This window comes from Petaurus breviceps, unplaced genomic scaffold (assembly GCF_028583685.1).
Source record: "Petaurus breviceps papuanus isolate PSGF00001 unplaced genomic scaffold, PetGlider_PUasm1.0 38, whole genome shotgun sequence".
Classification (NCBI taxonomy): Eukaryota; Metazoa; Chordata; class Mammalia; order Diprotodontia; family Petauridae; genus Petaurus; species Petaurus breviceps.
This window is the reverse complement of record NW_027186304.1, coordinates 60,192,627-60,210,679: the sequence shown is the minus strand read 5'-3', so window position 1 is coordinate 60,210,679 and position 18,053 is coordinate 60,192,627. Positions and strand designations below refer to the sequence as shown.

General features: G+C 34.3%; 1 protein-coding gene and 1 long non-coding RNA gene across 2 annotated transcripts in view; one reads left to right on the top strand and one right to left on the bottom strand.

Moving 5' to 3' along the window:
- Window positions 1-3,347: 3,347 nt before the first annotated feature.
- ST18 (ST18 C2H2C-type zinc finger transcription factor) overlaps window positions 3,348-18,053 on the top strand; it is a 148,055-nt gene continuing 133,349 nt past the window's right edge. The window contains exons 1-3 of the mRNA XM_069099933.1: window positions 3,348-4,108; window positions 11,968-12,022; window positions 15,211-15,241. Coding sequence (XP_068956034.1) covers window positions 11,968-12,022; window positions 15,211-15,241 — 86 coding nt within the window. The 5' untranslated portion in view covers window positions 3,348-4,108. The remainder of the gene's footprint in view (window positions 4,109-11,967; window positions 12,023-15,210; window positions 15,242-18,053) is intronic.
- LOC138170538 (uncharacterized) overlaps window positions 8,519-18,053 on the bottom strand; it is a 72,762-nt gene continuing 63,227 nt past the window's right edge. The window contains exon 4 of the long non-coding RNA XR_011170657.1: window positions 8,519-9,801. This is a non-coding gene — a long non-coding RNA (uncharacterized lncRNA). The remainder of the gene's footprint in view (window positions 9,802-18,053) is intronic.

The following is an 18,053-nucleotide window of genomic DNA, read 5'->3' as shown; positions in this document are numbered from 1 at the left end:
AAGGAAGGAAGGAAGGAAGGAAGGAAGGAAGGAAGGAAGGAAGGAAGGAAGGAAAGAGGGAAGGAAGGAAGGAAGGAAGGAAAGAGGGAAGGAAGGAAGGAAGGGAAGGAAGGAAGGAAAGAAGGAACGAAGGAAGGAAAGGAAGGAAGGAATGGATTATTTGAATGCCTCATAATTTTTAAACATGAAATGGACTTTCCATAAAAATAAATTATGCCATTGCCCCACCATTGAGTCATACAATTTCAATTACTGTTCCTCACAGTGATTTGCTAAAGCAGCTACACTTTGTCACCCAGTCCCCCATGATCAACAAGATTAACTAGCTGAAGTTTAGTGATGAGGGATAGATAGTCTTGTTACATGAAACAATTTTCCTGACCCTGAATGTCACCCAAAGCTTGGTCTCAGTACTAAATGAGCTAACTGGTTTAAATTAATGTAAAGTAGTAAAAGGAGAAAAGACATATTTTGAAAGTCACCATTATACAAACAAGTTTTAACCATCATATTTGAAAGAAACTTCCTTCTTTCCTTCCTATTATGACAAGGAAACCAGTCATCAATGTCACTGTGTAGTGCTTGTAGAAGTCAGTGAAGCAGATTTTATTGGAGACAATTTTAGTGGAGCAACCTGTAACAAATTGAAATTTTTAGGATCAGACCAAGTCTACACAGTTACAGAAGTCAAATGGATTTATTCAATCAGCTGATCAATTTAAGCAAAACTTGAATGGTGTCAGACTTGAATGACTAGTTTGTCCAAAGCCAATGAAAAAAGTCTGTCTAAATGATGATCTGGCCATGTTATTCTACAGATGGAAAACATAAAATAAATGGCTACAAATGCATTCCTTTTGCTCACAATCTATTTTAATGGCAATCCCCAACTGATGAAGAGAAATGAATTAAACAAATTATTTAATTTACACAAATAATTTCTTTGGTGATGTATACTTAATATACATATTGGATTTATAGTTAGAATGATTTTATAACTCCTAGAAGAACATGACCTTGAGGGTTACGGATATCAAATAATCATGCAGAGATTAGGAAAAATGAACTTTTGGAGGTTTATTAAAAGTTTTGGAACTTCAGTAATTCCTCTATTCATCACTCCCACCCTTCCTGAACCAGAGAAACTTGAATATATTGGCATATATGCCTGCAGAAAGCATATAATCAATACAGTTGAAAGAGACTTCAAAGGTCATTCAGTCAATACAAAAGAAGGACATGGGTCATAGATGGAGAACTAGAAGGAATTTAGAGTCCATTTAGTCAACTATTCCTCATTTTATTGATGTGGCCCTGAAGATTAAAGAGGTTAAGATCCTTGCCCAAAGTCACACTGTAGTAGATATGAGAGCCAAGATTTGAATGAAAATCCTTTGACTCCAAATTCATCCCTCTCTCCCCAGATCATGCTGCCCCTCCTAAGTCTTCCACCTATATTCCCAGCCTTTAATTGCATTGTGAACATTAACTATGAAAGTGATTTGCTTTGTCTGCAAAGTTCTTCACTTTGATTTTGGTTTGAATGCTTACAATACAAAACCTGTCTATGACACTTGAAATCTATCACATAAGATGCCTGCATTTAAGCTGTGGTCACAGTTTGGTGATACATTTGGCACATATATCACATTACATTAGGGTGTGTCACTCGGCATGACACAATATAATTTGACAGACTCTTTCTATAACATGACAGATGCATTGCATTGTGTCACACGTTTTAAGAACAACCACATCTTTCTCAGGAGTGGCTGCCATTCACCCATGAACCAGCTGTAGAGGTAGCAAGGCCTCATTATTAGCAGGTTGTAAAGCAGACAAACGTAGGGTTTAGTAGTGAGTCTGTCTCCCTTGTAAATGTCATTTAATACTTACAGAGTACATTTAAGAAGTGTAACCTGTTAGGTTATAAGGATTTTGAGTTATCACTTGTTTTTAACTGAATAAGAAACCTGAGCAAGTATTTGCTAGCTCGAATACAGACCTATTTGTTCATCCAGGTAGGAAAGGCCTAGTTTTCTCACTAACTCTTTAAGAACTTGTGCAAATGACTTAGCCTTAAGTAATTGCAATGGTAATTACTTTTAAGGACATTTTAAGATGCATATCAGTGGTACAAAGTGTTTTGAGATGAAGTTAATTCTCAAAGTGTTATAATTGTTATAGAATGAACTTAAAATGCACAACCTTGGTGTAACAGCACAGTAAATACTGCAATGTCACTAGTACCCACATCCAAATCTCCAATAGCAGTTGTGTATTTGAGGTATCTTTCAAATGACAGAGTTCTCTGACACATACACATTTACTTTACCTGTATTTTACCAAGACCCTTCATGAACACTTATTATGGAAAAGCAGATTTCTAAAAGTTATATTTTGACTCTGCCTCTTTGCACTCTTCCAAGTGGATCTCAGCTGTGCTGTCTTAACTCTCAATCCCAGGGGACCAGAGAGACAGCAGATGGGGTTAGGGCAGAGGGCTGAAGCATCTGACGGCAAACGGCCTGGTTGTTGAGTGGAAGCTGCGAGCGTCAGGAAGCTACTTTTCCCTTGAGAACCAACTAACCACTGAAGAAAGTTGAAAATGAGCCCTTTGAGAAACGCTATTAAAAGTAGTAAAAAATTGCAATTGTGCAGATGATGTGCTGCTGTGTGCTTATTCGGATGCTAATGAGTTTGACATTAGGGAACTCAGAGGGTTTACAGCTACTCCCTTATGTGATTCCATTCTTTATTGGCAATCTTTGAGAAAATAAATGGAAAATGTATTGCTAATAAATACATAACACGATAGGGTATTAGACAAAAAGCTTTACTTTCAGAATTTAGAAAAGAGCTTTATTCACCAGTGTGACCATTTTTCCAGGATCTTTTGTTTTAGATTAGTGTGTGGCAAACAAAGAGGAATAAGCAGGTGGAAAGCTTCAAAACTCTTTTCTTGAACTGAGGGTGAAGTAGAATATTCAGAAAAAGACATTTCTCAGGAAAGCGTATTTCTTTTCCAGTAGCAATGAAACATGAGCTGAGAATTTCCAAGTTTTGAGGCTACTTTTCTCTCCTCAAGATCAATGATATGTTCCCCCACTTGATAGAGTTACATACTCTCCTTTTCTCCAAGGAAGCAAAATTGTTTTAAAAAATTATCTGGAGAAGCTTATACCTATTGTAGAGCGATGCTTTGCAAATGCTACAGAAAACAAAGTGTCCAGTCAGTACAGTAAGTTGATGCACACACAACATATCATCACTCACACTTGAAAATGCCCCTAAATCCCTTCAAAATACTGTTCCCCTAATCTCAGTTTAATAAGAAGGATGTGCAATGCACATGCTATGTGGGTAAAAAGATGCTTTTCGAGTATAGTGAGTGAAAGACACTGAATTTTGGAGTTTTCTCTCAAATGCCAAATGGGCTGAAAGCTAATTCCATTCTCAATCCCTGGGGCAAAAATAGAAGTGATATGTTAGATGTATTATGACTGAATGCAAAGTAAACAAAAGCTGAATTATTTCTTTAGAGAGCACATTCAAGTTTTGGCTTGAAAAAATTCAGTACCTTTATTATTAAAACATTACTGAAGACAGAGCTGTAAACAAAGTGACATATCTGGTTTGTGCTTTATTTACTATTGGGTACATCTAGACCCTTGTCAAAACTTTGCATTTCTAAAGTTAAGAAGCTAAAGTGAAAAGCTCCTCTTTATCCTTCCTATTACCCAATTTGTTCACCAAAAGACAAATGTAATATACTTCTACAGAAAAGGAAGAAACAGATTTGTTTTATATTAAGATGAATAGGTGACATCAGAGACAGTAAAACTTTTATTCTATGTAGGCTTTATCAGTAAAACTCTGGAGGTAAGACCATGATTGAGATAGTTCACCAGTGTTTATTGGGGCTGTTTCACTTTTACTTGCTTTGGCTGACATATATTGATAAATATATTTCCTTATTTTCTTTTTTTTTTTATCTGAAGAGAATGCATGTCAGGATTTCTCACTAACGCAGACAAGGGATCTTAGTCACTCTGAAGGACCGACACATTCAAAATCGGCATACCATTGCACCTGTGAGCAGAAAAAGGTGAGGGAGAAAATGTTTTTTTTTTATTGTTATTAGAAAATGAATCTCACTTACAGAAATCAAACTCAATCAAAACTTTTCTAGAAAGCATTTTATCTCTGATGCTATCTTTTTCTCTTTTAATTGCTTTGTGAGTAATATGTTGGTGTGTTGAATTTAGAAATTTGAAAGTTGTTAATGGCACAATCAAATGAATATACATTTTAAAATATTAAACACAAGCATTCCCTGGGCCTACTTCTACATGTTGATTCATGTTGTTTTTTCACAAATGTTAGCCCTTAAGTCTTCATTAAAATAGTATTCTTATTCAAATTTTAATCAATTATTTGGGGAAATTAGTTTAGTCAAATACTGATATTGCATATGTTGATTTTAAGGTTAAAAACAAAGAATTATTACTGTAATCCTGCTGATTATTATCATGGACAGTTTACAAAAGAATTTGAGCAAGTTTTCCTTAAAAACTCATTATAAAGTACTCTTATATTTGTTAAAAAGTATTTTTTAAATTTTAAGCATATTTTGTAATAGGTATAATTCAGAAAATGTGTTTAAGAAATAAAACGGAAAAAAAAAAAAACTGACCGTATAACCTTGGCAAGTTACTTAACCCCATTTGCTTAAAAAAAGAAAGAAAGAAAAAGGAGCACTTTAAATAGTTGTTTACATTGAGTTGCTTTTTTTAAGTGAAAAATGATATGCAAAGATATAGATATTGGTGAATTCTTACAGCTAAAAGCTGCCAGTTGCTCCTTAGTTTCATAATGCTATGACTCTGCCCTCTAATGCTTTGGTAAAGCAGACTAATAGAAATCCTTGGCACATGTTAGTTACCTAAGGGAATAATGGAACTATTTGCTGTAGTCGTTTGGCAAAAGGACATAAACATATGGCTTTAGTCTATATTCAACCCTGCCAGTTGTGCAAAGTTGCATGGATGAAGTATACAACAGCAGTGACAACTCAGATCAGGAATGAGACCCACAATAAATCATCCTCATTACAAAGCTACCCAGGCTTGCCTCTGTTCTAAGGTTTCTTTCATTGCAAATATATTTTCAAGTGACTCTGTAGTAAATCCCCTCTGAAAAACACCTTACTCGTTACAAGCATATGTAGCACTTGATCCTCAGGAACAGCTCTATCAGAGACGGATTATATTTATGAGATCTCAAATAGAATGTACTTTTTCCTTTAGATTTAGTGTTTGTATTGGAGAGACGAAATGGGATAAGGAAGAGGAGGTGGCATTCATTTAGGGTAATCACATCCAGGGCTTTCAACTTTCTTGTGAAGTATCAAGGACGGTACTACAAGGAACAGAATAAATGAGAGAAAGTTGAAATCAAGGACAATGTACCATAAAGTAATAAGCAAAGTTCAGAAGACTATAGATGTCTTCGTAAATAGTCATTTTTAAAATCCTGCCTTGGGTAGGAAGTTTTGGAGATAGGTAACTTAGGAGCTTCCCTCTCCACCCTCAATACCATCTTCCATCACCGCGTTGCTAAAATGTCACTATTCTTCAGGAGCTATTAGTAAACATATAGAAAAGAAAGGCGGGAAAACAAGAATCAATGGGGTGAAAATAGAAAGAGCAGATATATTTAATCACAATATCCCTGAAAAACATTCTCATTATTTATTGTTGCAATATTCCAAATCTATATTTTGCTCCATTATTTGTAACTCAGAATCAAAACCTATTTTCACACTCTCCTCCCTATGTAAGAGGCAAATGTATTTTTTCCACATCCAAAACCAATGCTTAAAATAAAATCATACCCAAATCATCAAAAACAAGGCAAGTCAGTAGTGGATGCTTTGTTCTTCAATCTAGCCAAACTTAATGCCAAGGTATTGGCATCACCTGGCTGTTTCATTTTCTGGGTTTTAGCCTTTTCCAACTTTTCTGTGTTTCTCTTTGTCATTTTTTTGCAAAATGTTGGCGTTAAAAAACGAAATATGTACCAAGGACAAAAGGGCTCCTCATGGAGAGAAATGCACAGGATCTTTTTTATTCAGTGATAACAGGCATTATTCTTATGCTTACCATGAGTTCTCCATGATTAGAAATAATAGCCCACAAAGAATGATATGAAATGGTACAATACAACATTGTCTGTCACTGAAGGTATTACCTGCGTAACTTGTCGTCGCTTTTTTTAAAAGGAGAGTTATTCAAATTAAATATATGTGAAGAATTTTTAAATGAATGTTATTCTATACATGTATGCATTTACCAGACATAAGTTAATCACATATAATATATACATATATGTGAAGAATTTGTAAAATGAATATATACACATTCACTGGGTAGCACTTAGGGTAATTATAGATAAAGATTATATAACTTCCACAAAGTGCCTCTCAAAATCATATGACTCTAAAAGCTTATTGTGTAAGTATATGTATAGGTATTATCTAGAAAGTAATCTCCTTTAGGACAGGGACTCCTTTATAACTTTCTGTCCCCAAAGCCAAACATAGTGCCTTGCACATATGGAGATCAACATATATCTATTTTGTGTGTATATGTGCATGCATAAATATATGTATATATTTACTTTTTAATGGATTGTTGTTATAATAGTGAATACTGCAATGATAACTTCATCATGCAATTTATGGTCAATACTAAAAAACAAGTATTTAATGATTAAAACAGAAACAAAGTCTAATTTTCTCACACAAATGACAATTATTTTTGGAAGTGGATTATCATTTGTGGATAGGGACCAAATAACAGATAAACTGGAGGACTCTTTCTAATTGTTTTAGCCAGTTTCCTTCACCTTTGATAAGTGAATAAAACTGAAGCACAAAGAATAACCACATTAGACTCAGGCATATAAATTCCTAGATGATTTGGGCTTTGAAAATTATATATGAATATATATGTGTGTGTATGTGTGTATAAATTGATTATTCAAAATATTTCTTCACTCTAAGTATACCTCATAGGACATAGTAACCGCTTCACAAATTTTGCTTGACTAAACTAAGCATTTTTAAAGCTTACCATATATACACATGTATATAAAGATTTTAATAGATTTTTTAAACTTCAGTGAATATTGAGTTAAATTTTAGATATAGATATTGCTAAGGTTCCCTACTCCCCCCCAAGTTTATGATATAATCATTGAATTTAAAACATATTTTTTCTTCCCTTCCTAGATCATACATTTAAGGAAGAGACCTTACAGGGCATCTATCCAAATCTCTCATTTTACAAATGAAGAAACTGAGACATATAAAGCTTAAGTAACTTGCCCAAAGTCATACAAGTAGTAAGTGGCAGTACTTTTTTCTGTCCCTACTTTTCTGCTTTTACTTTCCTTTTTTTCTTTGTTTTATTTTTCTTCCATTTGTTTATTTTTTCTTTTCCTTTTTCCTCTCTTGCATTAACACCTTTCCTAGGAGACATGTATTTTGGAATAATGCTATTGTAGGAATATGCCAGATAGCTCAAACAAGAACCACTCTACTTTTTTTTAATTGTGTAACAATTCTGTTAAGGTTGACACAGAAGAAGTGAAGTAGCTCTTTCTGGAACTTCCTTTTAAAAATCCCCATTATCCCAAGTCTTCATCGCCCCACTGATGAAGCCCTTGTTGTAAGTACTTGGCTAGTTCACACATCTGAGTTCTATTCTAGTGTTTGACTTTTAACACAAGTTAGACAAAGAGAAGGAATGTATAAACATACAAATGTAGTCCCCTTTACAGCTACTGAATATCATACAGCTCTTCCAAAGAGCTACATACATCAAATAACTTGCATCATATGGAGATGCAGACCAATTCAGATGCACAGACTGATAGAGAGTCCAAAACAGAGATATACACTGAGACCTGGATGGCATCCAGCACATAAACAGATTCCCTGCCAGAAAAGAAAGAGCCATCAACAAACAGAGATGAGAAGTGGAAGGACTGACTGGCATTATAGGGAGATTTAATGTGAAAGGATAACCCAGACTTACAACTGTCCCTGGATTGTGAATCATGTGGGCTGTAAGATCACTTGATTACTTATCAAGACTGAATTCCTTCCACTTGCAAGAAAGCCTCACCCCAAATATTCTATATACAGTCCAGATGGCTGTATAGGCCCCTGGAGTGATGTAGGCTCACAAGAAGAGAGAGTTGCTGGACTTCCTGGCACCCTTAAGTTCTTTCCTTTTTGTTGGGATCAGGGGGAGGGAGTAGAGAATCTTGGTAATAGGTTAAATATAGCTCCTTGGGGAAGCAAGAGGCCCACTGAAGGGTGAAAGGGAGTGTGCTTGGTTCTTTATGAGTCTATGTAAGAGTCCTTTCTATTTTTGTCAGGTTAAATAAAAACTATCTTGTAGTCTTGTTTTGTTAGCCTACATGCTTGCTTGAGAGCTAAGGGCCCACAAAGAGACATGAGACAAATTCATAGAAAATCTTGGATCAGGGCAAAGATATTTACTTAGAGAGATCCTCAAGTTGAACCAAACAGACATGAATCCAAAACTGCTTTTCTACAGTGGTATAGGCCATGGGTTACATTTTTGTATTTTAAAATTCATCTCTTCAATGTAGACATAATTTCTGACAGAAAATTCTAAAAACTAAGATTTCTCTTTGTAATTTTATTTCCACAGGAAAAAATAGACTCAAGTAAAGACACTTTGATAAAGTTAGAATGATTCAATTTATATCAGTGGCAATTACAAAGGACTAACTTTTTATCTTGACTAGCTATAATATATACTATATTTTCAAACCAGGGTATGACATGTGCAAAAGGCTTTACAAATATTGGAGAAGACTTTTATGTAAAACCAAGCCACTGTTTTGAATGAAGAAATGAGTACTCAGTTTTGTTTTGTTTACTAAATTTGTTAAAGCATTGTCAATATTCAGGGTTTAAAATGGGAATGATAAAATGTAAAGATCTTTATATTCTTATTCGCTACCTTATGTTTGATTTCTGTGATAACTGAATACTTCTAGTCTATAAGAATGTACAAGAATGACATTCACCAATGTTTTACTGTTTGTAATGTGAATGTGCCTATTACAATAAAGTAATTTCCATTTTAATGAACATTTATAAAATATTTTATTCTCAGAGTGTTAGATTTTATTTTTTCCAAAAGTGAGATCCATAATCCATTCAATAGGAAAGCAGGAAAATCCATGACAAAAATACAAAGAATTCTCAGGAATTTCCATTTCTCTCTACTGATTTCTCACATATCTGAGGCTGATTTTTTTAATTGATGTCTAGAAAAGAGATTGACTCATATCATCATTGTCAAAAGTTACCACTTGCTTCATATTTTGAACAAGCTGTATGCCATGGTTGGAAACTAGATTTACTAGTTTTTGTGTTCTTCTGACATGATGGAAAGAGAGAAGTTCCAATCAATATACCAAATTTTATGGACTAAAGCCAGTTTGATCTCTTTTTTGTAGACTCCACCTCAGTTAAATTTGAAAGGTTTTAATTTCATGAATGAGTTTTTATTTTTATTTCAAAATATATTCTACAACTACAGGACAATGGTTCACCAAAATACAATTATGAAACCAGTATTCTGTGCACAATACAAATGGAAATCCATGAATATTTATGTATTACTTCCATTGACTTTAATGGGGAGGTCGCTGCATGGGATGATGGCAGAATTGTCTGGCTTCTTGATAGCTAAACTAAAAAAAAAAAGGAGGAGAAGAATTAGTTTTAAAACTGCTGGAAGGTTACATTTAAATGTATTTATGTAACTTTTATTTGTATGTACTAGCCCTCTTTATATCCTATGCTTCAATTTTGGAAAAGAGACTCATTGATTTAATCTTCACTTGCCTTTTGGGGAATTTGTCAGAGAGTGCTTCTGGAGAGTTAATAGCACCTGTGTGGCTGTATAGTATTAGGCTCATGTTGTGTTGATTTTGACCCAGGGGAACAGTTTCCTCCAAAATATTTCATGGTCTTCACCATTTTAACCCTCACATAGTCCAGATCGTTCTTAATCTAGTTATTCATTTAGCACATGGGGTGTGGGGGACTTGCATGAGTTGAACCACTTTGTATGCAACAGAGATACTCATGGGAGGAGGATGATTTCACAATGCAATGCTCACCATCTTTAGTAAGCCTAGCCATTTTAATCCTAGGCTGTTTCAACATCTGTCATAAATTTATGTGATTTTCAAAAAAGGGGAAATTGATAAGAAAATAAATCACCTATGTTTCTTTTATTGTTTTTCTCCCCTTGTTGGATGTTTTTAAAAAATATTTATTACAATGAACCCTGTTATTTGGACTAACATAACTGCTATTCAGTGAAAGCAGTGAACACTTTTTGTTTCATAATTTAAAAAGCTGCACTATGATTGGTGTGGTATTTATTATGAAATGATGACAAAAGAGTACCAGTGGTTTTAATAGTTTTAGCTTATAAGAGCTGTTGTTAATTTTGTCTGTAGAGTTGCAGGTGAAATAATGCACAATGGATAAATAGTCTATATTGGTTTAACTGAACATAATATATAGTGTGTTCTGGAGTTGTTTGTCTCAATAGACTATAGTAATCAAAAGTAATGAACCTATTATGTGCAGGACCTTGGAGAGCGTAGAATGGCAGTAAAAGTGTGGCACATAAAAGGTTTATTAAAGGAAATTAAAGTCCATCATTGCCACACCTGCTCCCCTATTATAAGTCTATGGCAGGTCAGTGCCTTCAATCACAACTCAGCATCAGAGAACAGAGACACGTTTCCCATTACCATTGCAGTCACACTGCATACAGCCTATTCTCAATTTTCAAGGATGGGAGCAACTAAAGTGAACCTTCTGCCTGTGGTTTACAGATTGGAAAAAAAAACCTAAGTCATGTTTAAGAATTTCACCTGATTAAAACATAGCTATGAGTTAACCTAATAAAACAGTGAAGTCTATTTGGAGTGTGTAAGACACTAGCCAGAAAGATGGATATCATTCTCCCACCATCCAAATGCAAAAAACAATTATTTGTAGAACATTTGCATTGTACTTGGGCGTGTTGTAAAGTTTCTTATGAAGTTTTAAGAAACTTTACATTGTCTTATTTCACATCATTCAAAATTCAGCATTCTTACTAATTATCACAATCATCTACCAAATTTCCACTAGAATTCTGTGTGGAAATGTATATCATTTGCTCTTTCAGGTTATGTTTGATGTGGTAGTTTTTTTCTTTATTTAAAATACTAAAATGTTTCAGAAAGGGCTAAGAAGGATCAAGGATGCAAGATTTGGTGAAGTACAGAGAAGCCTTTGAGGATGGTTTTCTAGGTTTTCTAGGTATCTGTGTTCATTGGAATCATCGAGCTTCAGATAATAACTGGCTCTTTATCACAGAAGCACCTGAATCATCAACAAACACTTGTGGACAGTAGAATAGAATCGACCTTTAATAGTTGTTCTTTCTCATGTTTAGATTTGATCAATAATTTTTTTTTCACACTCTATGGGTTGTTAGGAGAGTCATATGCATGACAATCCTAACTATACTAAGGATATCCTGACTATCACAAAGATATGTATATATACATATATATGTGTGTATGTGTGTGTTATGTCTATATTTATCATATATGTGTATATATACCTAAATAGATTTCCATATATGGAATACATATCTTATGTATTACATATTATATTATATATTATGTCTAAACATATATATGTCTTCAGAGCCAGAATGAATTTTGCAAGCATTGTTTTCTGTTTTTCATTATGCTTTTCACAGCATCTCAGTGCACAATCATGTACTGGATGGAAGTTTTGGTCGGTGGCAAAGGTGGTGAACTTAAGATTTTGTGTTAATGTTACAGATGGATGCAGATGCTGAAGATAAAAGGCTGCATACTCGCTCAAAAGGAACCAAGGGTGAGTTAGCAAGCAGGTTCCATGACACCGTGCCCATAACACCATGAAATATGGTTGTTCTTATGTTAGGTCCCTGATGTGTAGTCAGAGTGTATATAGCTTCCTCAGGGCTCCTTTTTTTAATCAAGCCAGGACATAGGCTGTTGGCATTGAGAGACAAAATGCTATTAGCTAGGAGTTAAAGAGGATAGAAAACTCCACAGAAATGCATGATATTTGATGATTGGAAAAATCACACAGAGAATGGAGTTGGGCATTGTGTGAAACAATATAATGTGAGGCAAGGGAAGTATGCTTCACTGAGACCTTCAAAATGTTATGGTGACCTTTAACAGTCCACTGAAAGTGCAAATTTTTTTTAATTCATTGCCAAAACAGGTTTTAATTTTATATTACCTAGTTCAGTGGTTCCCAGTCTAAACTTAGTTCTAGTAAAAGGAGACTGTTTGTTTTTTGACTGCCCCCTCTGGGATTTTTCAGCAGCTCTGCAAAGTAATGTTTGAAAGATTTAACTTGCCGGTTAGCCCTCTCTTTTTGTAAGCAACAGATGGTAATGTAATATTGAAATATAAACAGGCCCTTGATGATCTAAACATCTGGAAAGCAAGATTGACTAGCATTATAACCCCTCAAGGAAAATAAGTTTTATTATAATTAGTAATATTTTTTGTGACCCTTAATTCTAAGTGGAAAACTTGATGCTCAGTATGGCATGTGAGAGGATAAGCAAAGGGGATACATCGCTTCTAGATAGAATCATTCCTCAATTTCTGTTTCCATGGCTAAGGAAATGGGCAATAGCATTTGCAACACAAGCATTACATTTATAAAATTCTTTAAGAACAGCAGATTAAAGTAGCTACACATATGAAATTCTTTTATTATCTAGCTATTTTATTATTTGGCCAAAGTCAGTGACTCCTACTCGAGTAAAGCCCAAAACAGCAGAATTAGAAAAAAAAATAAGCTGAGAGCAGATTTACAAATTTTTCAGTTTGCCATGGGAACCAAAGTGTAGGATAACCAGCAATTGAGACCTGGAATTTCCTCTCCTCAAACAAAAGTTCTATTCTATATATTTTTCTACTTTGAGTTCCAGGCACTTTTTAAATTATATCAAGGATGCAAGTAGAGAATATCTTTATGGATAAAAAAATGTAGTACAGAGTTCCTAAACATTAAACTTTTGTAATCAAAATTCATACCTTAATAACATACTAAGACTTAAGGGAACAAAATGAGATATATTCTCCAGGTATTTGGATTGATTGCTACCTCTTGTTACACCAGGCTTAAGTTCAACAAACTGAATTTCTTGGTTTGATTTCTAAAAGACATTTACTGCAGTCTACTTGTCTGCCAGAGTACTGGGAAGTAAATCTTCTTATCTGAAATTTTATTTTGACTTCATTTTACACACACAAACACACACACATGCACATGCACACACGCACAAACACACACAGATACCTCAAAAAAGAATGACCTCCCAGATGTGAAACAAATGTCATTGCTTGTGCTACAGGAATACTCTTTGAAACTACCTGTGACCTGCCAATTTGCTATTTATCCTTTTGTGGGTAAGCACTGATAAATACTAGCTTAATACATTCCCATCCCAGAATCAGTCACAAAATCAAAGTTTTTTTTGAATTTCCCACTTTTTCAAAGACTATTGCTATTGCCCTGGCTGAAATTTTTCCCCTTTATCTTACAGATACTTAATTTACCTGACATATTCTGAGAATTATTTGAGCAATGAAATGTGTCAGTCACAATTATAAGCATGTGTTTGGTGTCAAATTGTCTCTTGCAATTTCCCAGTGTAACACTTTGTTCTGAGTGGTTACTAAGGACTAGGAAAAATTCATGGGAAGAAATTCCCACAACTCAAGTTGTAAATCATTTAGCTATTTTATTAAGTTATAGTGTATATTATATATATGTTAACATACATATATATAGCATGTTGCATGCTGTAGATGATAGATAGATAGATAGATAGATAGATAGATAGACAGACAGACAGATAGATCAAGACCTTCCTCTGACATATAATAGAGTGAGAATGGGCAAGTCACTTAACCTTTCAATATCCCAAGGCAACTCTCAAAGAATTAATGAAAATTATTTATTTCATACCTACTATAATGCAGAGGAGTTAAATCAGTCAAAAGAGAGTTTCTATACTAGGGGTTCTCCTACATTGATGAAATCACAGCTCTATAGCATGCACATACTCATTCTCTGAATCTGTCTATCTATCACTCTATGTTTCTTTCATACACATATCTTTCTGAGTGTATGTGCACAAAGGCATGTCTATATCTATATAAGTAGCATCTATAGAGCTTTTTTATAGTCTATAAAGTTTTAGCTCATTTGATCCTCACAACATTGCTGCAACGTAGGCACTTGCTATTAGTGTAATTATCCCCATGTATAGATGAGGAAAATGGGGCTCAGAAAGGTGATTTGCCCAAGGGCACTCAGCTAGCAAGTATGAAAAAGAGAGTTCATACCAGCTCTTTCCTGACACCAAGTCCAAAATTTTCCCACTATACTATGCTATCTCTCACATGCACTTAGATGTGCAAAGATATACAGATATGTGCACATATTTATATAGCTGATATATGTATACTTTTACCCAAATGTACACATGAGCAGCAAAAAATATTAGGATGTTTTCTAACAGTTTTTTCAATTCAAATATTCAAATGGATCTTTGATCTACTCAAATTGGATTTCCAGCAAATCATAAAATATAATTTCTTGTATAAAGTGAAAATTTAAAAATGGTCAGTAGTTCTTAGTCCCACTGACTCTTATTGTGACCCCCACATTCTATCAATTAGTCTCCACAAGAGTACAGTAGCTTGCTGGTAGATTCTACAATCATAGAGTGCTAAGTTCACCAAAGAATTATTACTAAGTTCAGTATACTTCAGACCATAAGTATCTGCCCTCTTTTAGTGAGAGAGGAGAAGTAGGAAGAATGTTCTCATTTGCTTACAGTCCAGGTGGGGAAAACCCACACATGGAAAAATTAACCAAATGAAAATGGGGATAAGATTTTACTAACAATTACAATGTCATCAGATGAAGGCAGATGCAGGTCCCATTTCAGAGGAAGAAGATGAGAAACAGAAAACTGACTCAGTGTTTCTTTCTCTTTTTGTTAACAGTGCAAGTGGACTCTTTGGTAGAAGAACTCAGGTAAGAATTCATCTAAATCACTTTTCCCAAATTCCATTATTCTAAATCAAGTGAATCAATTACCATTACTAAATCTGGAGATCACTGTTTGGGGACAAAAATAAGAACTACAGAATATGCCCTCTGATATAGCCATTATCTGTTCTAGATAGCAAAATCATCCATTTACTTAAATTTAATGAACATTTATTAAGTATCTGCATCCTATCAATTACATTTGTTTACAGTTCAGTACTTACCTAATGAATTTAAAGAATTCAAAAATTTGTCAGGAATTATTTAGATAAACTTGTGACAACATTTAAGAAACAGTTCCTTCTCCATAAATGTGATAAATCATGAAACCCAGGGAAAATAAATTTACCTAAAATGTTTTGTCTGCACAATGATTGCAGAATTCATGTAATTATATGAAAATTCAAACCTAAAAAAAGTTTTATATAATATTCAGATAATTAAACAAAGGGCTTTTGTGATGGAATATTTCAATTTTCTACTTTACTTAATAGATGGAGATAACATTGATAAAAATAACATTGTATAGATATCCTTAAATGATGAATTTGTTATCTTAATTAATGAACTTAATATAAACAAGCAGTTGAGATAATTTTGGGGGCAAAGATACCACCTCTTATACCATTAATTGTAAGATTGCAACAGTTGTGTACTTTGTTTAGACATTCCAAGACATTGTAATTTACTGAGAGTAACCTAAATATTTCCATGCTTTGATAGTCTTTTTCCTAAAATGTTTTCTTTGTTTTTTTTAGAATAATTTAAAAGTATATCAGATTTGGGGGTGGCTAGGTGGCACAGTGAATAGAGCACCGGCCCTGGAGTAAGGAGGACCTGAGTTCAAATCCTACCTCAGACACTTGACACACTTACTAGCCATGTGACTTTGGGCAAGTCACTTAACCCCAATTGTACTCCAGAAAAAAAAAAGTATATCAGATTTCCTTAGGAAGGTGAATTGTTTGAAGACACATAAAAATCAATCAGCTTTTAAAAATGTTTGGAGAAAAGAAATTGTTTGGCAGTGAGTGACAATATACTTTTATAAAACTTCTTCAATGATGAGAAAATCATCAAAGTATTTATTCTTTTGTAATACTTTTCATTTGCCAGGGGTCTTTACTCATTCTTCTATTATTCTACATTCATGTATTAGAAGAAGAGTTAGAAAGAAGTGTATCCTTACCAAAATGACCATGGTCCCTGTGTCCTCCAGAGAAATGTTTGGAAAATCAAGTTTCCCATAAGCATCTGAAATATCAGACAACCTGTACTGTATACCTCACCAGATAAAGCAGGGTTTTTTTTTTTTGTTTTGTTTTGCTTTTTGGAGGGGGAAAGGCAAGGCAATTGGGGTTAAGTGACTTGCCCAAGGTCACACAGCTAGTTTTTGTGTTAAGTGTCTGAGGCCAGATTTGAACTCAGGTCCTCCTGACTCTGGGGCCAGTGCTCTATTCACTGTGCCACCTAGCCGCACCCTAAAGCAGGTTTTGGACAACAATTGTGCTTTGTGTTTTGTGAACACAAGCTATCTTAATTAATGTTGTGCTGCCTATTACTCATTCTGTCAGCAATCAAGTATGCATGTTAATTGAACATGCACCTCTTAGTAGGCTATATAAACTTCATAACTGTTGTTATCACTTGGTGAAGTTTATTATAATAGGACTCTTGGTATTCTTAATGTACTAAATTTTTCCTAAAAGAATTCACCTTATTTAAACTTCTCTTATAAATTTAAGTCTCTTAGAGAACATTATTTTACAGAGACATGCAAATTCCTCTTTGGACCAGGATGAGAAACATGGAATTGACTGGTTTTTAAATCACACTCATTTAACTTGACACACACAACCTCCTACTTTTAGGCATATATCATCTAACAACCTAGTCTTGCATTATCTTCTTATTTTAAAATGACAAAATATTATATCTTTGGATGTCACTGCTTGAAAACCACTACTTAAGCTTATAAACTTTGATTTTATTGCTATTCATTTTAAATCTGTAATTGATTCTAAGTATTCAATGGTATTTAGCTAATTTTAGAAATAATCTATAGAAAGATTGCATGTTGAAAATGGCACAATTCAATTCATGAAGTAATCATAATAGCTGCCATTTATGTAGCACTTTAAGGTTTCTGAAACACTCTATGTGTGTATACATATATGTATATTGCATATATGTGTATATATACATGTATGTGTGTATATACACATATGCGTATGTATATTGTGTGTAATCTCATTTGATCCTCACAACCTTAGAAGATAGGTGCTATTATTATCTTCATTTTATCCTCTCAATCTGAGATTGATAGAAGTTAAGTGATTTGCCTAAGATCTTACAATTAGTAAGTACCTGAGGAAGGATTAGAATTTGAGTCTTCTTGACTCTAAGTCCAACACTCCCCACCAATCCACCAAGTACAAGAATGTCGTGAAGCTTGTTCCTCTATATTGAAAACTACCAGGGTGAGAGACTCCTCTCATTTGTATATAACCCGCCTGACCTTTCAAGACTTGGCTCCAAAGGATGGCTTAAATAAGGCCATTGTCATTTTTGGAGTCAACAACATTAGTGGACAAAACCTTCTATGAGGGATTCCTAGGACAGGATTTTTCCACAAAGGAGTAGGGATGGATTTAGCACTTCCTTCTTATTCCAGGAAAATCTGCCTGCTAAGAGGACATTATTTCTCTCCCCTCCTCCACTGATGGGGAACTTGGTTACTATGACTTAATCTATTGAAATTCCTTTCCTTCAGGGCAGCCAGGTAGCACAGTGAATA